General features: G+C 52.5%; 2 protein-coding genes across 10 annotated transcripts in view; both read right to left on the bottom strand.

The window, feature by feature from the left end:
• Positions 1-4: 4 nt before the first annotated feature.
• On the bottom strand, positions 5-20,153 carry SARDH (sarcosine dehydrogenase). Of its 3 annotated transcripts, XM_072352847.1 has the most exons (22): positions 20,033-20,153; positions 19,870-19,957; positions 18,974-19,295; positions 18,181-18,359; positions 17,683-17,862; positions 17,411-17,534; positions 17,203-17,303; positions 16,055-16,159; positions 15,386-15,515; positions 13,888-13,974; positions 13,709-13,799; positions 11,730-11,871; positions 10,691-10,774; positions 10,256-10,369; positions 9,563-9,701; positions 9,254-9,367; positions 7,754-7,901; positions 7,375-7,468; positions 5,222-5,384; positions 4,807-4,975; positions 4,255-4,390; positions 6-2,431 (listed from the first exon to the last, which is right to left on the bottom strand). In XM_072352847.1, exons 3-22 carry the CDS (start codon positions 19,287-19,289, stop codon positions 2,306-2,308), a joined length of 2,742 nt encoding a protein of 913 aa, XP_072208948.1. In that variant the 5' UTR covers positions 19,290-19,295; positions 19,870-19,957; positions 20,033-20,153; the 3' UTR covers positions 6-2,305. The 3 variants fall into 3 exon arrangements, with proteins under 3 accessions (XP_072208949.1, XP_072208948.1, XP_072208947.1); XM_072352848.1 differs by having other exon boundaries at positions 5-2,431; positions 19,835-20,099; XM_072352846.1 differs by having other exon boundaries at positions 19,870-20,099.
• A 3,091-nt stretch (positions 20,154-23,244) lies between these two features.
• The window catches only part of VAV2 (vav guanine nucleotide exchange factor 2), a 96,725-nt gene continuing 94,246 nt past the window's right edge, over positions 23,245-25,723 (bottom strand). For all 7 annotated transcript variants that reach the window (XR_011905522.1, XM_072352443.1, XM_072352441.1 and 4 more), the window contains one exon: positions 23,245-25,253. Coding sequence is in view for 6 of the 7 variants with exons in the window: in XM_072352443.1 (XP_072208544.1) it covers positions 25,206-25,253 (48 nt within the window). In the remaining variant the exon portion in view is untranslated. The remainder of the gene's footprint in view (positions 25,254-25,723) is intronic.

Here is a 25,723-nt window from a genome sequence, read left to right on the forward strand (position 1 = left end):
GGAGATGGAAAGCTCTATATTTAGTGCTTTATTAGCAATCCTGGCTCTGAGTAATGCTGCTTTCCACCCCCAGATTCATAGCGCGGAGGTTCACTTTGTGCCGAACCCAGCGTGGCCCCGGGGAAAAGGGGAAAGAAAACATTTTTCCACAGGGAAACTGAGGCATGGAATGCAGATGTGGGAGCAGAGTGGGAGCCTTTCTGTACCACCTCCCCCCCCCCCCACCCCAGTGTGCTCCCCCATGTTGGGGATTATTTGCCTTGATGAAATGCCAGTGCCAACGGATGGGAACAAATGATATACTTCAGAGATGGGAATGAGATGGGGGGGGGGGAGGGGAGATGAAGGGAGGGAGGGAAACTAGGGGGAAAGAGACAAACCTTTTGGAAGGAAGAATGACTCCATTAAATATCAAAAAGAGAAATTAAAATAACAAATGTTTTTTGTTTGGACCAGGGGAAGGACCCAGGGTGTCTATCCCACCTGGGGACCTCCATCCAACACAGAGACTCCATGTGCACACACCAGGCTCTGCTTCCCTTGGTTTGGGGCACGCTCTCCATACACACAACCCCTACAGAGCCTTCCAGGATGAAAACTGAGCTTTGGTAGGGAAGACAGTGCTGCATTATCTCAACAGACACACGGCTAATCCTGGCATCCCCGGGTAGCCAACGTGAACGCACATTTATTAGGACAAATGGACAGGAGTGAGGCCCCTCAGGGACTGCCATCACATCCTATTCACAGAGAAATCCACCCAGATTTTGTTTGTTAATGTTTGCAGCAAAACCAAAGCATTCTGGAGCTCAAACCCTTGCCCATGGCGCTTGTTGTGCAAGGAGAAGGGATTGGAACTGGCTCCAAAGAGAATACAAAGCAAGCAGAGCTAGTCAGAGGGAATGAAATGAAAAGAGTGTGATTATTTCTTCAGGCAGGTAAAAGCTTCAGCTGAGATCAGGTCCTTGCTGTGCTGTGAAGGATGGAGCAGTCCCTCATTGCCTGTGCTCATTTGTAATTAAAACAGCTTGATGATGGGGTGAGCAAAGGAACCATGGACCTGCTTCCATTGCTCCCTCTGATGTTGGGGAAGAGGAGGGTGGTTTCCATAGGTTATCTGTGGTGGCTACAAGGGAAGGGCTGGCAGCTCAGCACCTGCATGGATCCCACAACTCTGTGGTGACCTTTGAGATGGTGCCAAAAGAGCATAGGGACTGCAGGGCAGCCCTGCTGCAGCACCCTGAACAGTGAGCTGAGCACACAGTGCCCAGCAGATACACTCTGCATGGGCCAACACACGTCAAGCTCCTCCAGATTCAGTGGATGCACACATAGACACACACATACATGCAGTGAGTGAGCCGGATCCAAGCTGCAGTTGCCTTTGGGATTTTCCATTCTTCTCCAGGGACAGAAGATGGAAATCTCTCCCCAGCTCAGTATTACGGGGCTGTGTGGCAATCGTCATGTTTTCCTCGTTTCAAAAGCAGAGTGCAAGCCAGAGGCACTCCCTGGGGCACCAATTGCTCTCTGGATGCATAGCTCAAAACTTGCCTTTGCTCTTGTGCTGCTGGAAATGGAAAAGGTCAGTGAATGGAACTGAGGAAGATCATCCCTCCCTATGCACAGAGATAGCCCTTCGGCAAAGCAAACAAAACTGAATTGAGCACAGAATGGTTGGGCACCCTGGGCTCAATGTGTAAAGGGATTTTGGTGACAGTTACCAATGAAGCCAATAGAAGCTCATGCTTTAAACCCTTTTGGATAAAACCAATTATGTCATGGTTCAGAAGAATCCTACAGCAGGGAGAGCATCTCCTGCCCCTGCTCCTTCCCAAGGGGTATGCAGGGCTGTAACTATTGAGGGGGCCACCCATTTACCCATGAGCTCCACACCCAGCAGGCACCCAGTGATACCCATCAGTGTGGGGGCAGAGCCCGGTGGGATGGCAGGTTTGGAGATGATGGCTGTATTTACGGCAGACATTTAGTTTAAAAACTTCATTTCCAGGCAGCGTGAAACTACGTTTAGGGGGAAAAGGGTTTCCAGCAAAGTCAAAAATTGAAACCATTTCATTTGCAGTCAAGCAAAACACTGTTTTCAGGTCGATTAACCCATGGGATAGAATTATTGCTGTAGTGTTATTGCTTCATTTAGAAAACCCAGGAACCAAATTCTTGGACTTTGTGGAATCTTTTCCTCTTCTTCCCTTCTCATCTGACCCACATTCACTCAGGGAGCTCACAGCAGACTGCTGGGCAGAGAATGGGGCCAGCAGCATTCCCCTCTCCCCATCGCAGGCTCTCAGTAGATGCCCTTCACTCGCTTGTTGTCTGGGTCAAACGGGGACTTGGTGTGTGCCTGGGCAGGGTAGCGCACTCCCATCCTCTCCAGCTCATAGCTGCCACTCTTCACGAAATCCAGTGAGACCTGCAAGGCAGAGAAGCCCCCTGTTAGGCACAACCAGGCACTGGGGGGCAGCAGCTCCCCCCCTGCCCCATATCTGCTCCCTCCCCACTCACAGGGGATTCTCCCATGCTGCCTTACAGCTGTGATTTCTGCAGAAAACCCAGCTCTGCCATCCCAGGAGGATGCTCAGAGAAGAGGAAAGTAGATTTTTTAAAGCATGGAGCTATAGAAAACAGTATTTCTCTTTCTTTTCTTTTTTTTGGGGGATTTTTTTTCCTTTTTTTTTCAACAGCATCCAAGTCAGGTGGGCTCACAAATAGGCTTTGGGTGGGCAGCAGGGGGATGCACACCCAATGGGGACAGTCCCCATTGTCCCCAGCCAGGCAGTGCCTGTAGAACAGGACTGTGCTGGCAGCAGGATGTCCCTGCAGGATGTGTCTCCTTCTCCAGTACCAGCACCCAAGATGCCTCAATGCAGGGAAAGGTTCCTCCCCACACAACAACCCCCTGTCACAGCGTAAATCAAGCAGGAGTTAGCACAGGGAACAGAGAGATTAAGGCTGTGCATTAACATCTGCTTAATGAGCACGGCGTTCTGCAGGCGGCTGCACAATGAGCTGGCAGGGCTGAGCCCCTGCAAACAGCCCCCGCATGCACAACTGCTCCCTGTGGCGTCTGCAGCTGTCAGCCCCATTGCTGGCCCTATTGTCGGCCCTATAGCCACAGAGATTTCCCTGCAGCAAGGGAAGAGAGGGGATAGTCATGATCGATGTGCCCGGTGGGATGCACTCAGCACTGCTGTGATGCATTGGTGCCTCGATGCAAGCAGGAGGGGACTGTCCCTGTGCCACCTCCATCCCATCACTGCCATCACACTGCCTGAGACAGGCAGGGGTGGCTGAGAGAGATGTAAGGGAGGGGAGAAATCCAAATATAGGGGTAAATAATCACCATAGGGGTCCCAGAATGGGATCATTTATTGGAGATTCCTCTGTAGCATCCCAGAGCCTGCAGCCATCTCCTGGCTATGGGACAGGGACAGTCTGACATCCCTTAAATGCTGACTGAAATGCTCCTGCACAGCTCCCCAGAGGAAAAAAGCAGCCCTGAGCCCTGCATCCCCCCAGTCAGCACACATTCCCATCCCTCTCCCTGCACCGAATGGCACAAAGCTGCCCTGGGGAGAAACCTATTCCATACCCATGAATTGAGAGATGTTGCCCCAGTGGGCTGCAGAGATAGCACACCCTGAACTGCCTGACTCAGGAGCATTGTACTAACACAGGATTAAACATTTAGGCAAACAGAGGATTAAAGCACAAGCATACATGCTACAAGAAGGACAGCCCACAAAGGACATCACCCAGAACCCTCTACCCCCACAAAGGCTCACAGCTCTCTGTCTATAACACACTGCTTAACAAGGGCACCTGATTTACCAGCCAGGAGTCTCCCAGGGTTAATTAGGAACCTGCTGTGCTCCTATTGGCTAGTCGCTCCTATAATGTCAGTTAATTTACCACTGTAATTAAATGCTTGCTTGCAATTAAATACTTGCTTGCAATTAACATCTGAGAAAGTGCTGGGGGTGGATAGCAGTGGCAGGGCCACGCTGCATGGCAGTCTGGATGTCACCAGTGAGGACAGTGCAGCAGCTGAGCTGCAGCATCGCTCCCCATCGCATTCTGTGCCACCACCACTGAGAACGGGGGAGGGACACGAGGGTGCAATGTCTCACACCCCAGTTGCCAGCAACATGCTTGTGCATATGGCTTCCAACACGGGTGCCGTGCATCCCTGCCAGCCCTCGGGCACAGGGAGGGACGTGGCAGTGCCATACTCACAGGTCCCCCTGCAGGATCACGGATGTAGCCGTAGGCGATTGTTTTGTCGATGGCAAAGCCAAAATCTGCCCGGCGGATGTGGCCCACTACCTTGCCGTCCCTCCAGATGGCCTCAAGGCCGAACATCGGCACCTTCCTGCAGGGTAAAAGCAGGAAAGAACCAGGTTGGAATGACACAAAGCAGAGGAAAGGGTGGGAGGTGGCAGCCCCATGTGCTGAGGCTCCCCCTGGCATGGGAGCTACAGCCCCACAGCCCCCCCTTGTTTCTCAGCCAAATCCTCTCCAGCCTGATTCACAAGCCCTCCCGCTGCTCTGGGTGCAACACGATCAACCCACTCCCTGTCACACCGTTTCCAGCTCCCATTAAGTATCTAGCAGGGAGTGTGTGGTGGGACTTAAATTAGAGCCTGAATTAGAGCACAGAAAGCAGCTGAGCAGGTGGGAGCTGAGCCCCGTGAGCATGTATGGGGCTGAATGGGAACACTGCAAGTCTCATCATGCTGGCATTGGATGCTGGGGAGCACAGAAGTGCCCCATTGGCACTGCACTCACTCATCTATGGTGAAGCAGACGAGGCGGCGGAAGATGCCGGTGGCTTTTTGTGCTTCCACAGCCTCCCGTCCAAGGAAGGGAATGCTGGACTTGAGCTTGCAGGTGAAAGCCAAGCCTGCTTCCAGTGGTGTATCATCAGGGCGGAGGTCTGCATGCCAATGTCTGTACCCTACAAAGAACAAACAGGGGTCTCCCTGTCTCAGTGAGCAAAAGCTGGAGACCATGATAGCAGCCTGTTGGGCATCCCTTGCTTCACTTGGCCTTGGATGAAGCACCCTCAAAAGGAACCCACAGATGGGAAAGTTGCTCTGGTGCCCTCCATCCTCATTAACCTACCCCCCATGCTGGGAAAAACACATTTGCCCATTAGGTCAGAAGCAAAGCTACAAGTGTTGCTGTATGGAGAACCTCAAACCTTTCTCGATGCTGAGGCTGTCGATGGCTCTGTAGCCGGCGTTGATGATGCCATGCCGGGCACCTGCCTCCATCACTGCCTTGTACACCTTGACACAGTCCTTCCGGGGCACATGCAGCTCCCAGCCCAGCTCACCGACAAAGGACAGCCTCATGGCACGCACCTGTAGAGTACAAGAACCCCAAATCCCTGAGCACAGAGCAGGGCTGTGCAGCGTGGCAGTGACCAGCAGCAATGCTCCCACACCAGCAGGGCCTTTGTCTCCCTCTACTGATCCAGTACACCCTAGGAAAGCCTATGGGCACTGCGTCCCGTGTCCCTGCAATCTGCTGTATCACTGATGGGGCAGGGAAGCCAAAACCCAGCAGGACTGTCCTGCTGTGAGCTCTCTGTGTGGCACTTTGGGATGCATCCCAACCCCAGCAGCCACCTGCTGGTACCCAGAGCTGAGCCCAGCATCCTCACCCACACCCTGCCCATCCCATGAGGATGCTCAGGATCCCTCAGCAGAGGCAGTGCTCTGTAGCATCACTCCCTGCAGTGTAATTAACCCAATACTGAATGCAACGAGCCCCAGCTAGGCTGCTGCTGCTGCAGGAAACCAGGCATCCTGACAATAAAGCCGAGCCATTTGTTGTAGGAAAATTGTATGCTTAGAAAATTTGGGGTGCTGGGAGTTAGGTTTACACGGAGAGGAACAGGGGCAGCATACAGCTATGTAGCACATAGAGTAGGCCTAGGGGGAACAAAGGTTTAAATTCAACTCCAAACAGAGCTATGAAATAGCATCAACTCCCAGGTCTTTGAGCAACAGTTCAAAAGCATTCTGAGGATTCTAGAAAGCTCAAACCCGAACTTTACCCCACATCCAGCAGTGAAATTCAAACGGGGCCCTTTCGCTGCTCTTTAATACAATGAGGGACACTCTATATATACATTCACAAACCAATCGGTAATTTCCAGAGTCATTAACTCTGCAGGAACCCTCCTCTCCCTCTGGCTGATTCTGTTCAACCTCTGTGTTAATGCACAAAAACCTCAGCGCTCCCACTTAGAGGTGCTGGGCTGCGTTCAGCCCCTCTGAACTCACCCTGAGAGGGCAGGGAAGCTGTTCTTCCTTTTAAATCAGGGTATTTGCACTTAAAAGACACCAAAACATTTCTTTGAGCCGTTTCTCCCTTGTAGGACAGGATTATTATTATTTCTTGGTGGTTTGGTTGCTTTTTTTTTTGCAAACTTAAAGGAAAATGCAAATAAACCAATGACACTCCAGGAGATGAGAACATTGCTACACCTTTCACAGGGATAAGTGGATTATTAGGAGACGCTGCGAGGCTGTCACAGCTCTTACAAGGGAGGATTGTAGCTTGTCAGCGCTGATGGTGATATGCGCTATGCTGCAACCAGGGCTGGCCTTAGGGTCCCCTATGCCACCATCCCCTCCTTGGGAAGCACAGTGGGTTTTGGCACCTGCATGGTTATAAGGGCTTAGCTGGAACTGACTGAGTATTTCATCAAGCATGAAAGCAAGAAAATGAGATCCCATTTCCCAGCCGTGCTGTTTTCTTGCTGAATGACAGTCTTGGGGAAAAACAGTATCTGAAAATACATCAGCTCCCCCCCTGGGTGGGCAGTGGGGCTGGATTCCCCCCATCACCCCTAAGGCTCAGCCCCTGGCATGTGGCCATCCCCACGTCCCATTGCATAACCACAGACACGAGCCCTGAAGTCTCAGCAAATGCAAAATGATCCGTGCTTGAACGGAAAGCTTAAGGTTGTCAGACTTCTTCTGTGATCAAATGCACCGACTCCTCAGGCTCCCCAGCCCTTACAGGGAGAATGTGACACATTTCATATTAAATTGTCCCTACCTCTTTCTTTTAAGGGAAAAGGAAGGGATCCAGAGTGTCAAATAAACCTATCACTCATCCCACATCTGCCTGAGGGCACTCTGCTCCTTCCAGTATCACCATACACCAGCCACCATGCCCAGTTCCCATTGTGGTTTTTGGCCTTTTCCAACAACAACAACAACAAAAAACACACCCCAAACCTGGCTGCTCATTGCAAGGGAAGCCATTTTCCCAGCAAAGACACTCAACAGACCCACAGGCAGTAGAAAACATCCCTTGGGACCCCGAGTGCTGTCCTACCGTGCATCCTGCAGCTTTCACCAGCTTATGGGTGGAGAAGGGGAAGTCCTCATTGCTGAGGTCGGTGTCCAGCAGCTCTTGCAGCACAGCACGGCTGTTGGGGAACAGCAAAGCAGAGAGCTCACTGCTCTCCTCCTGGCGGGGGCATCACCAACAGTTGCTTTCTCATCAGGTTGGATATTAGGAAAGATTTCTTCTCCAAAAGAATGGTGAGGTGCTGGCATGGGCTGCCCAGGGATTGGTGAAGTCACCGTCCCTGGAGGTGTTCAAGAACTCTGAAGATGTGGCACCTGGGGATATGGTCAGTGGGCATGGTGGGATGGGTTGGGGATCTTAACCCATGAATGGGGCTCGGAGAAAGAGGCCACAGCCCACTCACCTCAGTGGGCCCTGCAGGCTCATCATGCCCAGCTCCTCTGAGCAGTCAATGAGTTTGCACTGCAGCTTCATGTCCTGCAGCACCGTGGTGATGTGTGACCAGTTGTGCTGAGCCACAGCCCCACCGATAGCCAGGTAGTAGCCATCTCCTGGAAAACAACACCCCCCATCCCCGACAGTGCTTTAAGATCAGCAGTGTTGGGCTGGGGGTGATGCTCTGCTCAGTGTAAGTTGGCATGTGGGGTTGTGAAAAACTTTGAACAACCCTGCTGGGTGCTGCACAGTTCAAAGGGCTGAAGTCAAAGGTAGCATAATGCAAGTGCTCTTGGCCTCCACTGAGCCACAGCAGCCTCACAAATCACTGCATATGCTTTCCTTTGCATGCAGCATGGTGCAGTTCAGAGACACTGCCCACAGCAACCCTGCTGATGGAGCTTCTGCCAATTGCCCAAGCCTTGGAGATACCTGGATAAAACATCAAGGAAATAGAAAAAACTCTGTCCTTGAGGCCAAGATCTCAATGTTTTGTCCAACACAGAATCAATGTGATAGTGTGGAGGGAGATGGGAACTGTGCATTGGAGCTGGGCTGGAGCTGTGCACGTGGGAGATGGGAGCTGTGTGCTCACAGCCTCCTGTGTGCTGTGAATCCAGCCTCACTGCAGCCCTGTAATGTAACTCTACTGGGGTCCAGGGTTAGGATGGGTAGGGAAGGAGCTGTGCGTGTGAGTATGAAGAGGAATTTCATCTTGTTGATAATCCTGGGTGAAAAATTCCCAAGGATGTGGTTTAGGAGCTGATTATTGCACGATCGATCTTTCCTCTTCCTTTCCTGCCACTACAAAATTACTCTCTGATATTCTGTCATAACGATAATAAGTGCAGCCACCTACTGTAATTGGAAAAATAGACTCGCTCCTATTCAGCTTCTCCATCACCCGTCAAACCCTGCAGCTCTACCAACCACTCCCCATCACCCCACTGCCCCCGAGCATCAGGGATAAAGGGGTGTGGGACACCAGGGTGCAACACCACAGCAGCTGGCACAGTGTTGCCAGTGGGGCTGCAGCCCAATTTGGTGCCCTCCTCCCCTGCTGCTCCCTAATGCCATTCCTGCCCCCAGGGTTGGCTGCTCTGCTTCCTTTCAGTTCCCCTTTATGGCAGCTGATAAGGGCTTTGGGAGAGGTCAGAGCACCATCCTGGCCTGAAGAAACCCAATAACACCGATGAGCAGCACAAGCCCCCGGCACAAAGGGGATAATTGGGTTATAGACAGCGAGGGGTGGAAGTGGAAAAAAACAGGTGGCTGCCATTAGGTAAATGCAATCAGCACTGCGCCCGCGGCCACACGTGGTCCTGAGCACAGTGAGGACAGAGGGCCCTGTGCTGAGCCCATCACTGTGGCTTCCCATCCCCACTGCTGGGAGCATCCCAGGGATGCTGTTGTGTTCTTGGCTCAGGATGGAGACATAAACCCCACTGCCCCATGCCCAGGGTTTTACCTTGGAAGGTGGGGGCCAGCGAGGAGCTGGGGTCACCGGGGCTGATCCTGCTGACGGTCAGGTCACTCTCCACCCCTCCACGCTTGTTCAGCATGCAGGTATACACGGTGCTGCCTGCGGGAGGAACATGGGGAGTACCAACACTTATCCCAGTTCTTAAACCAATTACTGCCATTGCGCCTGGATGCAGCATGCCCTATCCAGAGATGGGAGCAAGGGCTGTATCATGCACAGAACAAAAGCTGGTTTGGGTTCCCACTGTGTGCTCCGGTTTAGGATGCTCCGTGCTCAGTGAGGGGCTGGCAGTACCTGGTGCTTTGCTCACATCAGCACTGAACAGCCAGTTGGCAGCTTTGGTGGCTTCGGGTCCAACCAGGTAGAACTTCCCGAAATAAGACATGTTGAAGAGAGCCAGGGCATTTCTGCACGTCAGGCATTCCTTCTTGATCTAAAATGAAAGCAAACACATTGCTGAAGCCATTCGTGTAATGAGAAACACCACCAGGATATACACACCTGGTGACTTTAAAGTTCAACGTAGGGCCTCAAAATATACATGAAAAAATCAGTTAAGTGTAACAAGTCAGTGTATGCCCAGCCTCGTTCTTTATGCCAGTAGCACAGTGAGAGCTATCAATATAATGGTTCATCTAATCAAACCAGGCTTTCCTTCCCCCATTTCCATCAGGTCTCTTGCTCTGCACTGCACTTTGGGGACACTGAGCTGCCTGAGGAGCCAATGCTCTGCAGATGGAGCTTCCCCAAGATGGTTTCATCTCTTTCCTTTGGGAAAGCAGCAATAAAACTCAAACAGCCTCTTCTGAGCTTTCTAAGCACAAGCTTGGAAGCGTTTCACTTCATTTTTTGGGAACGTTTCCCCCAGCTTTGAGTTTCCATCCCCATGAGCCTCCCCAACTCTATCCAAAGGCAGAGTGCTGCAGTGCCTCTGGGGCCTCCAACACCCCCCACCAGCTCCAGATGTGCCCTCAACGCTGCACTCACAATGTGGTGATGTGGTGGAAAGTCGAAGGTGTACTCATCTGCCAACAGCTGGTTGTAGGTGTAGTCCCTGTGCCGCTCCTGGCTGTAAGCACCGTAATAGTCGTAATCCAGGACCTGGGGGAGAAGTGTGAGGATGGAGGGGAGTAATAGGAAGAACCCCAAAACCAAAGGGCTGCTCCACACCATGCAGGGTGAGGCAGAGGGTCCTGTGGGACATGGCTGAGCTGGTAGGTCCCCACCTAGCTGCCCCTTCCCACAGTTCCCAGTTAGGTAGCCCTGTTAGGGGCTGCCTGCTGCAGAGGGACAGGCAGACACACACATAAAACTCCTTTTGCTTACTGTTAGAGTGAATTAATGGATGTTTTCCTGGACCTGTTCTGGGGAGATGCACTGCTTTCAGGGCAGCACGTCCCACATACCCAGCACTGTGCTTACCTGAGCTGCTCCTCCTGGGCTGAACCAACCCGGCCGCTCCCAACCATGTCTCTCCTGGAACACACAGCCCTGCTGGAGCAGCTCCTGCTTGAGACAAAGCCAGAGAAATGGGGGAAAAATAGGTTAAAAGCAGAGCTTTTCCCCAAGCCCTCCTCCAGCCTCCTCCAATGAACGCTCAAAACCCAACTTGCAACCCCCCCAGTGTCAGCTATCAGCAGCCAAAATCAGCTCCTGGGGTTGTTCTCTAAACCAGCAGAACTCCCCATTGCCCTGTGGACTGGCTGATGTTTGTGTCCCCCCTACAACAGCATGAGCACCAAAACCTGCATCAAAACCTGCACTGCACAAATCACTGCTCTGGGGATGCTAAATGCAGAGAGCACCATTCTCACCCAACCATCTCCATCATTATAGCAATAACATCAGAGATTCACACAGCAACCTTCTCATTCCTGCTCTGTGCTCTCAGGAAAATCTCTCCGCGAGCAATTAATTAGGGATCCATTAAGATATTTTTGTTGGGTACCTCCGTTCAGAAAAGAATAGATTTTGCAGAATATTTCAGCAATGATTCAGTGCCTATTTATAAAATGCAGCACATGTTCTGGAGCCGCATGCACAAATACCAGGCTGTCAGTCAAATGGGCATGGCTTATTAGACACGCTATTAAGAAATAAATTGCATTCTCGGTGACAGAAAACAACGGAGCTGTCAACCAAACATAGGGGGCCAGTGGGGAGGAATGTCTGTTTTACTGCTCTGTATTGGACGAGGGATGCTGTGGTGTGAATTTGCAGTTAGTGGAAAGGGCTCAGCTCCCTGCTGGGCTCTTTGAGTGGTTTTGGGGGCTCTGAGCTCTGCTTTGTACTTTTTCATCACCCATTGACCAGTGCCATGTTGAGTCTTAGTGGAACATTTGGCATCTCCACCATCAAACTTCCATTGGGGTCAGCCCACCCCAGCAGCATCCCGGCATTGCGCAGTGGGTGAGCAGTTCCACGCTGATGGATGGGAGCAGGGATGCCCGTGGGTACCCACCTCATGCAGAGGGTCCTTCCTCATGTTGCGCCCTGCCAGCGGCTCATCATGGGGGAAGACAACTGAGTAGTTCTTGGCGTAGGACTCGTGGCTTCGCTCCCGGATCCAGCGGTTGTTATCAGTGAGGGAGTGGTGGAACCTCCTGAAGGACAAGAAGGGGGTGGTGGATATCAGACCCCAGGGCACAGAGTCGCAATGAGAGGTGCTGGCAGCTGCTGTGGTGTAAAACTGGGATTTCTACTCCCTTTTGTAGAGAAACCCAAATCTCTTGCCCATCAAAACTCTCATCCCCACGGCTCTGCCATCCCTGAGCTCTGTCATTTATCAGAGCAGGATACAACCCTGCTGGGGAAAAATAAGAAACGAGAGAAATTGAGGTTAATTCTGCCTTGATTCAGCACTGGGCAAACCTCAGAGAGCTCTTCTTGCACAACCCAGCCTGAAATGCAAGAAGAGGGGGAGAGCCGCATACATTCCTCACATTTTTCATCCAATTCTCTCTAGACTGAAACATAAATAAAACCCAAAGCATTTTACATTTGTTTGACATGTTTTCCTCTTTCAAACAGAAAGATCTCCTTGAAGGAATGTGCCACTTCAGCACAGGCTCAGGGTGCTGTTGCCATACCCTGTGCCATAGCCCTGTTATTCCTAGACTGTCACCTTTTGTCTGGAGGCATCTCTCTTGTCCCCATTGCCCAGAGCCCCCAGTTCTGCAGAGCAGCAGGCAGAAGGTAAAGCAAAATGTAACGCATAGGACCATTCAGAATGGTATTTTTGGCTTTCTTCCCCACTCTGCCCACATGTGACAGGTGGCAGGAGACACATGGCAGGGGACACATGGCAGGGGATGGCCCCAACCCTGCCACCACCACCACTGCACTGCTTTTAGACAGCAGGGAAAGGAGCAACAGCTGCCAGATGAAATATTTACAAGCGAGTGATTTGAGAGGATAAATATTTAAATGTGAAGGAATGGGAGTTATTTAAAGAGGAGCTCGGTAATCATCATAATAAAAAAACAAAATAAAGAACAAAACAGGTCTGATAACAGCCTGATAAATGCAGGAAAGGCAGAACACCAGAAGGATGGTGCAGCCCAATGAGCCAGGGCTGTGCATGGCCATGATGCTCAATGGGACAGCAGCTGGCAGAGCACCATTGCTCTGGTGGGTCCATGAGGCTGCTGCCTGCTTTGCAAACCAGCGTAGGTTGGATATAAGCAAAAAGTGTTTTAAAATAGGGGTGGTGAGGTATTGACACAGGTTGAACAGAGAGGTGGTGGTGCCCCATCCCTGCAGACAGCCAAGGTCAGGATGGAGGGGCTCTGAGCACCCTGCAGAGCTGTGGGTGTCCTTAATCACTGCAGGGAGTGGGAGCTGATGGCCTTCAAGAGTCCCTTCCAACTCAAACCATTCTGTGATTCTATGTGTTAGCAGCAGCTCCCATGCTGGCTCCATGGTCTGCTTACCACCGTTCCCATCAAAGCAATGTGATTTTCACAGATCTATCCCTGACAAGCTTGTTGCTGTCACAAGCAACCCTGCAAGAAAGCCCAAACCCAATCAGACACGATTGAACAAGTCAAAAGCAATTACAGAGCCAACATCTGCACAGCCCAAATCTCCCGGCCCATGTAGTGCTGCAGAGAGGGAGCACTAATCTTTCTCCAGTTGCAATCATCACCCCCGATTATTAACTTAGAGGATTAAGCACAGCACTAATTGAACAACAACACAGCCCAAACATAATTACCCTGTCCTTCCTCATCCCTGCAATCTCATCGTGTCTGATGGAAGCGGTTTGCGTAGAAGCAGAATGAGGCAAGTGAGATAAATCCCACGTTCAAACTCATTAAAGCCATGGGCCTAATTGATGCCAGCTTCTCAGGGGGCAGGGGCTGTGGCACAGACACTGCCTAGACACCCGATTTTGACACCCACCCCCATGCTCCCCATTGGGTGCAAGTACAGCCTTGCCTGATGTCGTAGCCATACATATCCTTCTCTGGCCGGCCGTGGATGATCCAATGGGCCAGCTCCTTCCCGCAGCCTCCTCCCAGCATCATCCCTGGGGAAGAGGCGAGGACACCAATGAGGCCAAGCACCATCACTGCCAGGGTGTGATGCTTGCAGTGGGGTTTCCTATGCTCTCTTACCGGCGCTGTTGAAGCCGCAGCCAAGGAAGAAACCTCGGACTTCTGGAGCCTCCCCCATGAGTGGTTTGTGGTCAGCTGTGAATGACTCTGTAGGACAAAGGGAGATGCATCAGCCAGAATCTGTGTGAAGGGATCCTGCTCTGACCTCATCCTGCTCCTGCCATCGGTGGTTTCATTCCTCTATATTTCTTTCCCTGGTATCAATTCCTGCTGACAAGTGCCATGAATTTAAGCTACTCGGTGAAGCCACTGGTGCTGCCCAAGGCTCTTGTACCCATCACAGCCATCAGCTGCATCCCTGGTGCACATCCCACATGAGAAAGGCAGAGCAGAACACCCTGCTGGAGGTGTGCCATCCTCCCTGCGTTAGGGCAGTCTGTGCAACCATACAAAATGTGAGCTGGGTCTGCATTGCACCCAAACTTTGCTCCCATAATCACTGCAGGAACTCCCTTTCTAAGGGGCAGCTTTCTGTTCTGGTGGTGAAATATTTACAGCACAGCAGAAAGAGCAAGCGTTTGCTATTTACTCCAGCCCTGCCTGATTCCAGTGTGGCAAGCAGACGACCAGCAGCACCTTTAAATCAAGCAAAGGAGGAGTGCTGACCCTTTGCAAATTACCCCACTGCACTGCAAACACTCGACATCTATCTATAAGCTGTCAGCTGTCTGCTGGAGGCCCCCAGCTCCACTCACACTGCAATTCAATCAAAGCAAGGGCTCAGCCTCTGCTTTGTGCATGCTGCAGGGCCAGAGATGTGCCCTGCTTTCCCTCTGTGTACAGTCCAGCTCCTTCCCAGGGCTCTCCAGGGTTTTCCTTTAAGTGTTTCAGTAAAAAGGATATATTTTTTTTGGCATGTGGAGGGTTTCAAGGCCAAACCAACTGCTCATGGCTCAGCTTGATGGTGCCATCACCCCTACCTGCTTGGGCTGTAAGGCACTGGAAGCAAACCAAATGTCTTCAGGCCCCACAGTCACAATAATAACATAAATCTCAGGAAAACAGCAGTCACTACTTGAGAAAATGGATCCCTTCATTCCCAGCTCAGCAGCCCCAGCACCAGATGGGAACCTTTGTTTGTCCCCCAGCTCTGCACTACAGCAAAGCAGGGCTCAGCCTGATATGCCACCCCCAGAAAGGTGACATCACTGCAGCCCCAGCATGGATGGGTCCTCTCTGTGTCTCCCAGGGTGTGACAGCCCTTCTTGTACCCAGCAGAATGCACACCCACCAGCACTGGCTCTGATCAATGCCCCCACAAACCCCAATGTCCTACAGCATGGTGCAAGCAAGGGACAAATGGGATGTATGTGCATGGGCTGGATCAGGAATAAGAGCTTAGGGCAGTGACAGCACGCAGGGATTTGCAGAGCTGTGTGACCCCAGCATTACCAGCTCACCCCACAAAACTGCCCTCTTCTCTTCATGGGTCCCAACCCTATCTGCTGGGACCCATAGCCTGAAGGCAGCAGATTGGTGCTCCCAGGCACTGCATTACCTGGCCCACAGACAGTGGATTTGATGCCTGTCCTCTCCAGCACTGGCACTCTGTTGATGGCACCTTGGATGTGCTGCATAAAAACATCCCAGTCCAGGTCAAAGAGGCTGAAGGCAAATTTCTCTGATACCTGAAGGTGGGAAACAGGAATCAGGACACAAATTAGAGCACAGCTAATGGATAAGAGCCTCTCAGCCCTACCAACATCTTTGGCCACAGAAAACAGAGCTGTTTTGCAGATCCCAGTCTCTGGGTTTTTATCAACAGCTCAGTACAGAGTTGCAAAGACAGCACCAAACCCAGAGCCCCTGCATGTCCTGTTGTACATTGTGGACAGGGCAGGGGATGGGCATCATCTGGTGAGGGGGAGTCCCTCCTCCATGGGACAGAGGCATTGAAAAATGCAGCATAAAGGCTGGGGCAGAGCCTGAATTAAGATACAATGACCAGGCAACACAGCAGGGTTAGCTCTGAGCCCTGCTTAGTTTCCTCATCACCCCCAGGCCAATGGGGACGATGCTCTCCTGAGCTCCCAAAATCAGCCCACAGTCGGTACCCCCAGGCTGGGTAGTGCAAGACCATGAGGAACTCACTGCTGAAGCCACCCCACTGATGTGGGTCTCCTGCAAACTCGCCTCGTTTCCCCCAGAGCCTCCCGGCACCGCTCACCTCCTCCCAGAAGATGGGGTTTGACTCATAGCCACCCACGGAAAGGGCATCGCCTTGGAGACGAAGATACACCGAGGCATCGTGATCCCGAACGTTCGGCATGTTCTGCAGGAAGGGGGGTGCAGGAGTGAGCTGGGATTGAGCTCCAGCAGCCCCAACAGCCCCACGTGCCCATGACTCCATCCCCATAGGGAAACCTGAGCAGGATGAGTGTGCAGCTGGACCACATCTGGGCTGCACTACCCTCTGCACTGCCAACCTAATGGGGGAGAGGGAGCTCACGGAGCCCCCAAAATCTGGGTGCTTGATTCCAAGTGGCTCAGTGGCTATGGTATGATCCCAGACCCTGATCTGAGCTTGACTTTGTCTGCCACCCACCTATGTGGGAGAAAATAAGGGCACAGCAGCATGCAGTGAACGAGGGATTTGTTCCTGTGAATGATGAATAAGTGAACATTGCCAAGGTATTGTTGTAGGGCCTCCTGCATTTCATGTTGACAAATGAAATGAAGTGGATGGAGCAGGATGCACTGGGGCTTGCAAGCTGCAGCCTCCGCTCTGAGCTTCTCCCTTGCTGTGTTCGCACAGCTCAGTAGAGTTACTGGGATGGAAGGGTGAACAGACACCAGTACTTCTGAATATGAGGCATCAAGGACTGAAAGCTCCATCTCAGAGATTGTGTCAGTGGGGTGGAAACTAATTAAAGTGTTACTCTGCAAGCCCTGGCACCTGAGTGAATGAAGCCTGCTTGGGCTCCTGAGCCATTCTCCATAGCCAGAAGGCAGAACAGATTTCTCAGGGTGGTGCAGAAATGCCTGGAGAGCTACAACAGCTCTGCTCGTTCAGAAGGTGTTTGGCATCTTTATGAGAGCTGCTTTCAGACACCGAGCACACGTCAGAGACCCTACAGTAATTCCACTGAGAACAAATAAATAAATAATAAGGAAGGATCCTGCTAGGTTGTAACATCGTTCAATACTAAATATGGCCCTAATAAGGCAGGCAGCTGGAGGAGAAGCTGGGGGGTGCTTGCAGAACCTGACATTGAAACACAGAAGGGGGTCCTAAAGGTCATATGGGGCCAGGAGGGGGTGGTTCTGTTTCCAACCATCACCAGGGCACACATAGAGGAGCAGTTCAGCACCCACCTGGATACCCTCAATGCGTTCAGTCACTACGTAGGCATGATGCATCGCCACCAGTGGTACATGCACACCTGCCAGCCGGCCCAGGGCACGTGCCCACACCCCTGCGGGGACACAGAGCACACCAGATGGGGCACACAGAGCACACCAGCTGGTGGACAGGGGCTTGGTGCAGCCCTTGCTGTGCAAAGCAGAGCTGTCCCACCCATACCTGCACAGTTGACCACGCAGGGAGTCTGGATTGTCCCATGGGCCGTCTCCACTGCATGCACCCTCTTCACCCCAAAGTCATCCGTTCTGACCTGGATGCCGGTGACGGGGCAGTTCTCTATGATCTGAGGGTGGAGAAATAGAGGCAGGGTCAGAGCTGGGATCACCCCTGGGAAAGATGGAGCTCAGCAGGGTTCTGGCCATCTTTCTTTTGGAACAGTGACTCCTCTTACTGCTGACTGTTACAGACATTAATTAGTAATTGGGCATTACCGTAGCACCTCTGGCTGCTGCTGCTCTGGCAAGGGTGGAGCAGGTGCCAGCAGGATCCATGGTGCCATCTTTGGGGACGTACAGTGTGCCATAGAGGTCGTCCACATTCATCAGTGGGTACAGCTCCTTGGTCTGTGCTGGGGTCAGGACGTGTGACTCCACACCGTACACCTTCCCCAGCTGCCAGCAGACAAGAAAACCATGAGTGTGAACTCATCCCATGCCGGAGGAGACCCAAGGATATGTTTTGCTCCCCAGTCCCCTGCACGACCCAGGGATGACGTTGCTCTAAGGCAAGCCCTCCATCTGGAGGTGGGTGTGATGATCTGCATGGGAATATGGGACGAGGCTGCACACAAGCTGCTCTGAAACTGGGAAAACAACATCTGAAAGGGCAAAAAAAGGATCACCTTTGGGCTTCAACTTGCCTGATGCCAACCCAATGAACCCCAACAGACCAATGCTACGTTCCAGGAGGATGCTGAGGGCTGATCCTACCGACATGAGCCGCTTGTACTCATCGAGGCGCTGCTTGTTGGAGGCGATGAAGAGCCCTCCGTTCTGCACCCAGCCGGTATGCAGCCCCGTCTCGGCCGGCAGATCGCGGCTCACCACGTCCCGCGTGTGTGCCAGCAGCTCCACCTCCACGTCGCTGGGACGGAGCTGCCACAGCAAACCTATGGGGGACAGCGTGGGACTGAGCCGAGTGGGACGGAGATGGGAGCTCCGGGGGCCCCCGTGGTTCCCTCCCCATCCCACTCGTGGCACTGTGTCACCCCGTTGAGGCTCTTGCTCCATCTCGTGGCTAATATGGAGCGCTACAGATCATGGATTTTGTTGCTGATTGGGTGTTAAATGAATGGGGAAAGGCCGGAGGGAGGTTGTGGGGGCGGGGGGGGGGGAGGTCTATGGAGAACTACCTCCAACACCCAACAATGATTACTGGGTTAAACTCTTTTCCCCCTGCCTGCCAAAGTAAATTGGCATTTTAATAACAATAATAGCAATAATATTAATAATAGCAACCGTGGAATCATTACGGTTAAAAAAAGTCCTCTTAGATCCCCAAGCCCATCCCTCCACACCCACTGACACATCCCTCATCGCCACATCATCTCCACAGTTATGGAAGACCCCAGGGATGGTGACCCCCCCCCCAGCACTCCATGGGCAGCTGTGTCAGTACAGCACTGTTCTTTTGGAGAACAAATGCATTCCAGTATCCAACCTGAACCTCCCTGCAACGTAAGGTCACAAATTGCAATACCAGGCTCCCATCCCTGCAGCTCACCAGCTGTGTGCCAGGTGGTGCCCGCCGTCAGGCGATCCCTCTCCAGCAGGACGACGTTTGTGATGCCCAGCTTGGCCAGGTGATAGGTGGTCTGACAGCCCAGGCTGCCCCCCCCGACCACCACCACCTCAGCCGAGGCTGGGGGTGGTCGACTGGGCCCCGTGCTCCCATTGCTTTCCTCCTTCAGTGTCTTCTGGTAGGGGACGCTCTTCTCGGCCGTGGGTCCCGTCGTGCTGCTGTAGGGTCGGGGGCTTCTCCAGGGGGCTGGCAGGCGGCGGGGGGTGGCCACCCTCAGGGCACAGCTCATATAGGACATGTCAACCTGCAGAGATCTCAGATTGTGAGCAGGGGTGCCAGATGGTCACCACTGGAACAGTGGCGGTGTTGGTGTCTGCACATCCACACTGGGCAATGGGTTGAGCAGCACCCAGAGGTGGGCATGGGCTCGGACCCCTATCCAGCAAGGAACTGTATCCAAACAGCAGTCTCCAAACACCATTCGGAGGGGCCCAGCTTACAAAAGGGGCCTGGAAATACACAGGGCTGCTCCTGGGCTCACTGCCAGCCCACAGAAACCACCCCTTTTCTGTGTAGAGTTGGTTTTTTTTCCATGCATTCAAGCGCCACAAAGGCGCAAGGTTTGCTCCTTATCACAAAAAGACAGAGCTTTGGCTGTGAGGGGGGAACACGGGCAGATCAAGCCCTCCAGTCCTACACTACAGGCTGGGGACGTGCTTTGGGCACATGGCTTTGGAGCAGCTTGCAGCGGGCTGCGGTGGAGCAGCACGGTTTGGTGTTGCTGCAGAGCTCCCCCCTATGGGGCCCCATTCATTGCCACCATGCAAAGCTGGGAAATCTCACCAAGTATTCCCATGGAAGAGCCAGGATCCACTCACCAGCGACACTCGCAATGGCCGCAGGACGTCTGCCTTCCTCTGATGCTCTCCTCCTCCTCCTCTTCCGCACCGCCGTCCTCTGGCCCCGCTGCAAAAAACATTAACCAGCTCCAACAACCAACGGGGCCAAACACAGCTTCCCCAGCCCTGGATGAGCTCTTACTTCTTTTTATCGCTCCGCCGCCCAACGACAAAGTAAGGGAGAACAGAGAAATGCAAAACGGAACCGAGTTGGGACTTTTCTACCCAGATTGGCTCTCAGCAGAGAGAAAGCAGCGCAGCTGGGGCTGTGTGTGTGTGTGTGTGTGTGTGTGTGTGTGTGTTGGGGGGGGGGTGGCTCACAGCCCACAAGGCTCACCCGCTGCCAGGGAGCAAACAGAGAACTCCAACATCTGCCCCTCCTGCCCCAGTTCCCAGCAGTTGCATTGGAAAGAGCGGGGTTAAAAGGGATTTACAAAGTTCAGACCTGAGAGCTCAAAGCAAAGGTGTGAACAGCAAAAAACAAGAAAAGAACTAAATAATAATAATCAAAGTCATTTAGAAGGGGGGAAGAAAAGGTTTAATTTAAGGTTTAATTTAGTTCTCTCGGCACAAAGGTTTCTTGCTCCTCCTGCTTGGGACTCAGCCCTGGTACAAGGACCTGTCTGGGCAGGAGGTGCAGTGCTTCAAAGGTTTGGATTCTGCTGCTTGGGCTGTGGTTGAGGGGTTCTGCACATTCAACATCACCACCCCCTGTTTATGTGTTGTACAGACTGCAGGATGGGCCTGCATCTGAATCTCCCCACTCTGAAAAGAGCCTGAATAGCAGCGGAGGGGCTCAGCTGTTCAGAATTAGTCCATCTCAGGCATTTCTCTCTCAATTTCCTAAAAGACAAAAAGAGTTTGTTTTAAAGAGAGAGCCCAAAGTCCTCCACCAACCGCTCCAAATAACCAGAGATGCAAGCAAGTCAGAACTGCTCGCGGTGGGGTGTAGCCGTCTGGTGGGACAGAGCTGTTTCATCAGGGCATGCTAATTACAAACATGACCTTTGGGTGAGTGGACACCCCGAGCACACACCGTGTCCTGGAGGGATGTGCTGCTGTACTATGGTTCTTGTGAGCATTGGGGTCTAACAGAGCTGCAGAGCCATAATGAGGGAGGTGCGTGTTTCTGGTGGTCAGCATCATGCAAAGGGAACATAACCAGTTTAATCCTTCCCCTTGGACTAATTACAAAATAAAGGGGCACGCTGTTCTGCATGCGCCAGCTGGAGCTTTCTAGGTCATATGAAACACCACGGTGAATGCACAAATGAACCGGTCAAGCATGCTGCAGAGCTGCAGCTGATCACACTGCCTGCATGAGGCTGCAAGCACGTGCCACCACCCCACCAAGCCAGCACAGGTATGTACAGAGCCCGCTCTGCCCTGCATTGCAACCTGAATTTGGTCCTGGAAAGCACCACTGCTGCTTGACCTTAAGTGGAATGGATCTGAAACTGGAGCTTTTCAGAGCTTCGGCCTCAGCATCCACATGCCTCAGTTTCCCCATTTGCAGAGCTGTTGGAGCCCTTGTTCTCAGGGTCTGGATTGCTACCATGTGTGGCTATTAAGGCAGCTTGCTGTGGGGTGGCAGAGGGAGGTGGCCACATACTGGCCAGCCACAGGCCACCAAGTGACAGGGTGTGCTCAGGGTCAGCCAGCAACACTTCGGGCAAGGAGCTGTTTGCAGAGGGCAGCCAGCAAGTGCAGCAAGTCCTGGTGCTGTGTTTGCTCAGAGCAGCACTCAGGCCAGTCCAACTAATGTGGGAGATTATGTCAGCAGCTGCAAAAAGGAAAAAAAAACAAAGATGATAAAATAGAACTTGTGTCTGGGGCAGCCTTCCCCCTCCTGGGGTGCAGGGCTGGAGCCAGCTGGGGGCTGGAGATGGATGCTCCTGTTAATGCTTTGGGGCAGGCTGCTCCTGGTCTGGTTACAGCATGTGGCATGGGCCAGGCACGGTGAATAATGCCCCATTTATCCATGCATGCCCTGGGGGGGGTCACATAGAGCTGCTGGGCACCCACCACCATGCTGCAGGGCTGCATGTCACCGAGTGCAACCAGGGACATCCCCAGCAAGGAGCTGGCATGAATGCAGCTTGGCACTCACCTGTTCCACTCTCCAGTGCTGTGCTGTGGGTTTCTGCTGGCAGAACGGTGCTCAGGTCGCAGAAATCAGCATGTCATAAGTAGTGTGTGCTGGAGAGCTTCCCTGAGACTGAATGGCACCAACATGGACATGGTTTGTGCCACGCAGGGGTCTGCAACTCGGCCAAGGTGACACCCAGCTGAGCTGCATCCTTCCAGCCACAGCCAGAAGAGCAGGGAAAAAAAATGTTATGAATCCAATAGTAGGGCAGTTCACGGTGGCATCTCTGGGGTGAAACTTCCCCTTTCCTCCAAAAACACCTCGGGTAATTTGTAAGCAATGCTGTGATATTGATTTTATCACTGCACGTAGAGCAGGGTGGGATTCGGGAATGTGATCCAAAGAAATGAATGGAAGCTATGAGAAATCACCCACTCCCTTCTCAGCCACCCCAATGGGAGAGGGACAGCTGCAGAGGAACAGCTGCTAGGAGCTGCCCTGGCTGAGCCCCTTTGGGTCTGATGGGATCAGCTGAGCAATGCAGTTCTGGGTGGGGTGTAAATGCTGACCAGCAGGAAGGATCCATCCCCACAAGCACCACACCCCATTAGAATCCCAACACAAATCTCAGCCTTCCTGAATGGGTTTAATGGTGATAAAAACCACGGCTGCCAAAACAATGAAAGGAGCTATCAGCAAAATTACACTTTATTTTTGTTGGGTTTTTGTTGTTGTTTTTTTTTCCATTGTAGGGTTTACTTGGATGTATTGTAACTCAAAAAGGTCTGGAAAAACCACATGCAAAAGGGTTTCTAAATAGCAGCTAAAGATTCTATTCCAGCATTACAAGCTACTCCAAATGATTTCCAAATTGCCAGCTAGAACCTATCCCATAAACAAACAGTTTCACCTTTGGACCCCTCCACCCGAGCCCGTTGTACCCCCTATTAGTGCAGTGCAAAGGAAAAAACCCAAGGAATTTACATATTATTTTCCAACGTATCCCATTGCAATTCTGAATGTTCCGCGATCAACTAAAATATATATACAATATTCTCGCCATCGTAAAAAAAAAACAAAACACAAAACCCAAACACATTTTCCTTCTTATTCACAGATATATATCGTGGCAAATGGCTGAATAATTACTTACAAACGAAAACCATCTTTTTCTTTTCTTCTTTGAACGAGTTTCTTACAACAGTAAACACAAGAGGGAGACCTTGCTGGGGGACAGAGGGGTGGGGGGGTTTGGAGCTGGGGGGCTGTGCAGGAGACGCCACACATGCACCTTCTGCAGGGGGAGCACTGTGCCCTTCTGAGGGGGATGTGCCCACTGCAAGCACAGGGAGTCCATCTCAGATGGAGGGGGTTGCATAGGGCTTTAAAAGCATCCGAGGCAGACTTTCGGCCATCAGTTGTTCTCTTGTCTGTGTGTGTGTCTCACCCACCTTAGATGTGCTCTTGGGTACACCAAAATTGGGGAAAACTGAGCACAGCCCTTCACGTTGCAGCAGGGTGCTGCCCGCTCCTCGTTTGCTGCACCCTGATTTTTTTTTCCCTTGCAAAGCATGAACCATTTGGCTCCTTTAGCAAACTGGGCCCCTTGGATACATCCCATGCTGAGCACCAAAGAGGTTAGCACCAAACAGTACCTTGCTAAAACACCGAGCCCTGCACTGTGCCCCCAAGCCCTTCTGGGCATTGCCATGGTGAGATCAAGGAACCCAAGACATTCCCAGCCCTATCCAGAGCCCTAAGCATCACACTGACCTGTCCCTGGACTTCTCTGAGCAACACAGCCAAGATCCCAAGTGAACACGCTGCCCTTTCCAATGGGAGCCCCAGGCTCTCCTATATAATCTCTCAGGCTCTATTGGCAGCAAGGCTGGGATGCAACACCACACAGTGCTGGTGTCTCCCAGGGCTGCGCTTGCACTGTGCCCACCTGCAGTGCCAGGGACAGCTTCAGGCACAGCAGCAGCTCCAAATGCTACTGGTGCACAGAGACAGGAAGGCATTTCTTGAGGCTCAGAGATAGGAAAGTTGTTCCTCGCTACAAATACACACAGACACACACACATGTATTTGTTCAAAACAGCACTTTGGAAGGAAATTCTGGAGCTGGGTGGCAAAGGCAGTGCCCAGCAGAAGATGCCAGCCCAGCTCTCCAAGCAGCAGCTCTGCCTATGCATTACAGGCTGCAGTGTGGGAAGAACAGACTGGGATGGATGGAACTCAGGACAAAGTGGCAATGCACAGACAGACGGACCTTTCCATGACAGCAGCAGCGGTAACAGCCTGTGGGAGAAAGAGGGGGCAACGCTCACAGCCCCCAAAAGTGCACACAGCTGGAGAAGAAGAGATGCTTTCACAACGTATTGAGATAAACCAGGACTTTATACCATAGCCCTTACTCATGTGGGTTCACCCCACTGAGCTCAGTGAGGTGGGACATGTATGGCTGCAGAAGAATGGACCTTGCCAAGGTGCTCGATCCATTCTCCCATCCGCTCCTCTGCGGGGACCTGGTGCCCTGTGACCACCAAAACCCATGTGTGGCAAGGCACCTCCAGCCTTGCAACACCAGCAGCTCACCCAGTGTCCTGGGCTGCCCCATGCATCCCCAGCACAGCAGTGGGGTTAGGGGGGAAGTGAGGAAAGGGGCTTGGGATGCCCACGGGACTTTTTTCCCTCCCATGTCCGTGGTCCAGCTGTGCTTCCCCAGCTCACAGCTGTCATCTTTCAGGGATGAGCAGCTTCATTCCTGGTTCCAAGGTGCATCCTGACATGATGCAGCCATGGTCCCTATCCCAAACCCTGCATGCTCACCTTTGCAACCCCGGGCACAGCCCAGGCTTTCAGCCTCGCCATTTGAAAACACTTCTAGGTAAAATAAGGTCCGGACACCCCCCTGGGGGGCACCACACAGAGTCCCTCCTCTCTGTCCATTCAGGGGAACGCGGCTTTCCCAGGAGCAGCCGCCACACAAACATCATCCAACAGACCACGAATCTTCTACAGACAGAACAGGGCCGGGGCTGGAGGCACCCTGACGCACACACACACACTGTACAGAGGAATGGATTTACTAAAGAGTCTGGAGAGAGCTGTGGTGCTCCCGGCAGTGGTGGCAGGTGTGGGGCCAGGCTGCTGGGGCAGCAGTGTGTGGTCTGCAGCGGATCGCTCCGGGCACTCGATGACTTTCCATTGGGTATCCCCAGCATCATTGCACCCCCTCTTCTTCCACGTACGTCGAGGGAAACCAGCCGACCTGAGGGGAGATGGAGAGCTGAGTGGTGGCGAGCAGCAGGGAGCTCCTGTCCCACCTTTGGGACTGCCCCTCCATCACCACACACTGTTTCCTGAGTTATCTCTACAGCACCAAACCCAGCCACACAGCAGTGATGGGGACGTGATGCAGCTGTTAGATGCAGCTGCTACCAAAATTTGCACAGTGACCAAAGCTAGCGACTGTAGATTGCCTCAGTATGTGACTGCAATAAAGGAGGGATCAGGAATGTGTCCCCAGAGTGCTGCAAACCCCATGGGACATCCGGACAAGCCATCAGTTTGCTGCTTTTCCCCAGTCTACCAAGTCTTCCAATTGCAGAACCACCCAGTTAGTGGGCATGGTTGGCATGGATCAATGGTTGGATGTTAACAGTTCTATCACTCTATCATTAATTTCCTTGCATGCAAGCTTGAGGAAGAGGAGATCTGGACACCACATAGACCACGTGG

This window comes from Excalfactoria chinensis, chromosome 18 (genome assembly GCF_039878825.1).
Source record: "Excalfactoria chinensis isolate bCotChi1 chromosome 18, bCotChi1.hap2, whole genome shotgun sequence".
NCBI lineage: Eukaryota > Metazoa > Chordata > Aves > Galliformes > Phasianidae > Excalfactoria > Excalfactoria chinensis.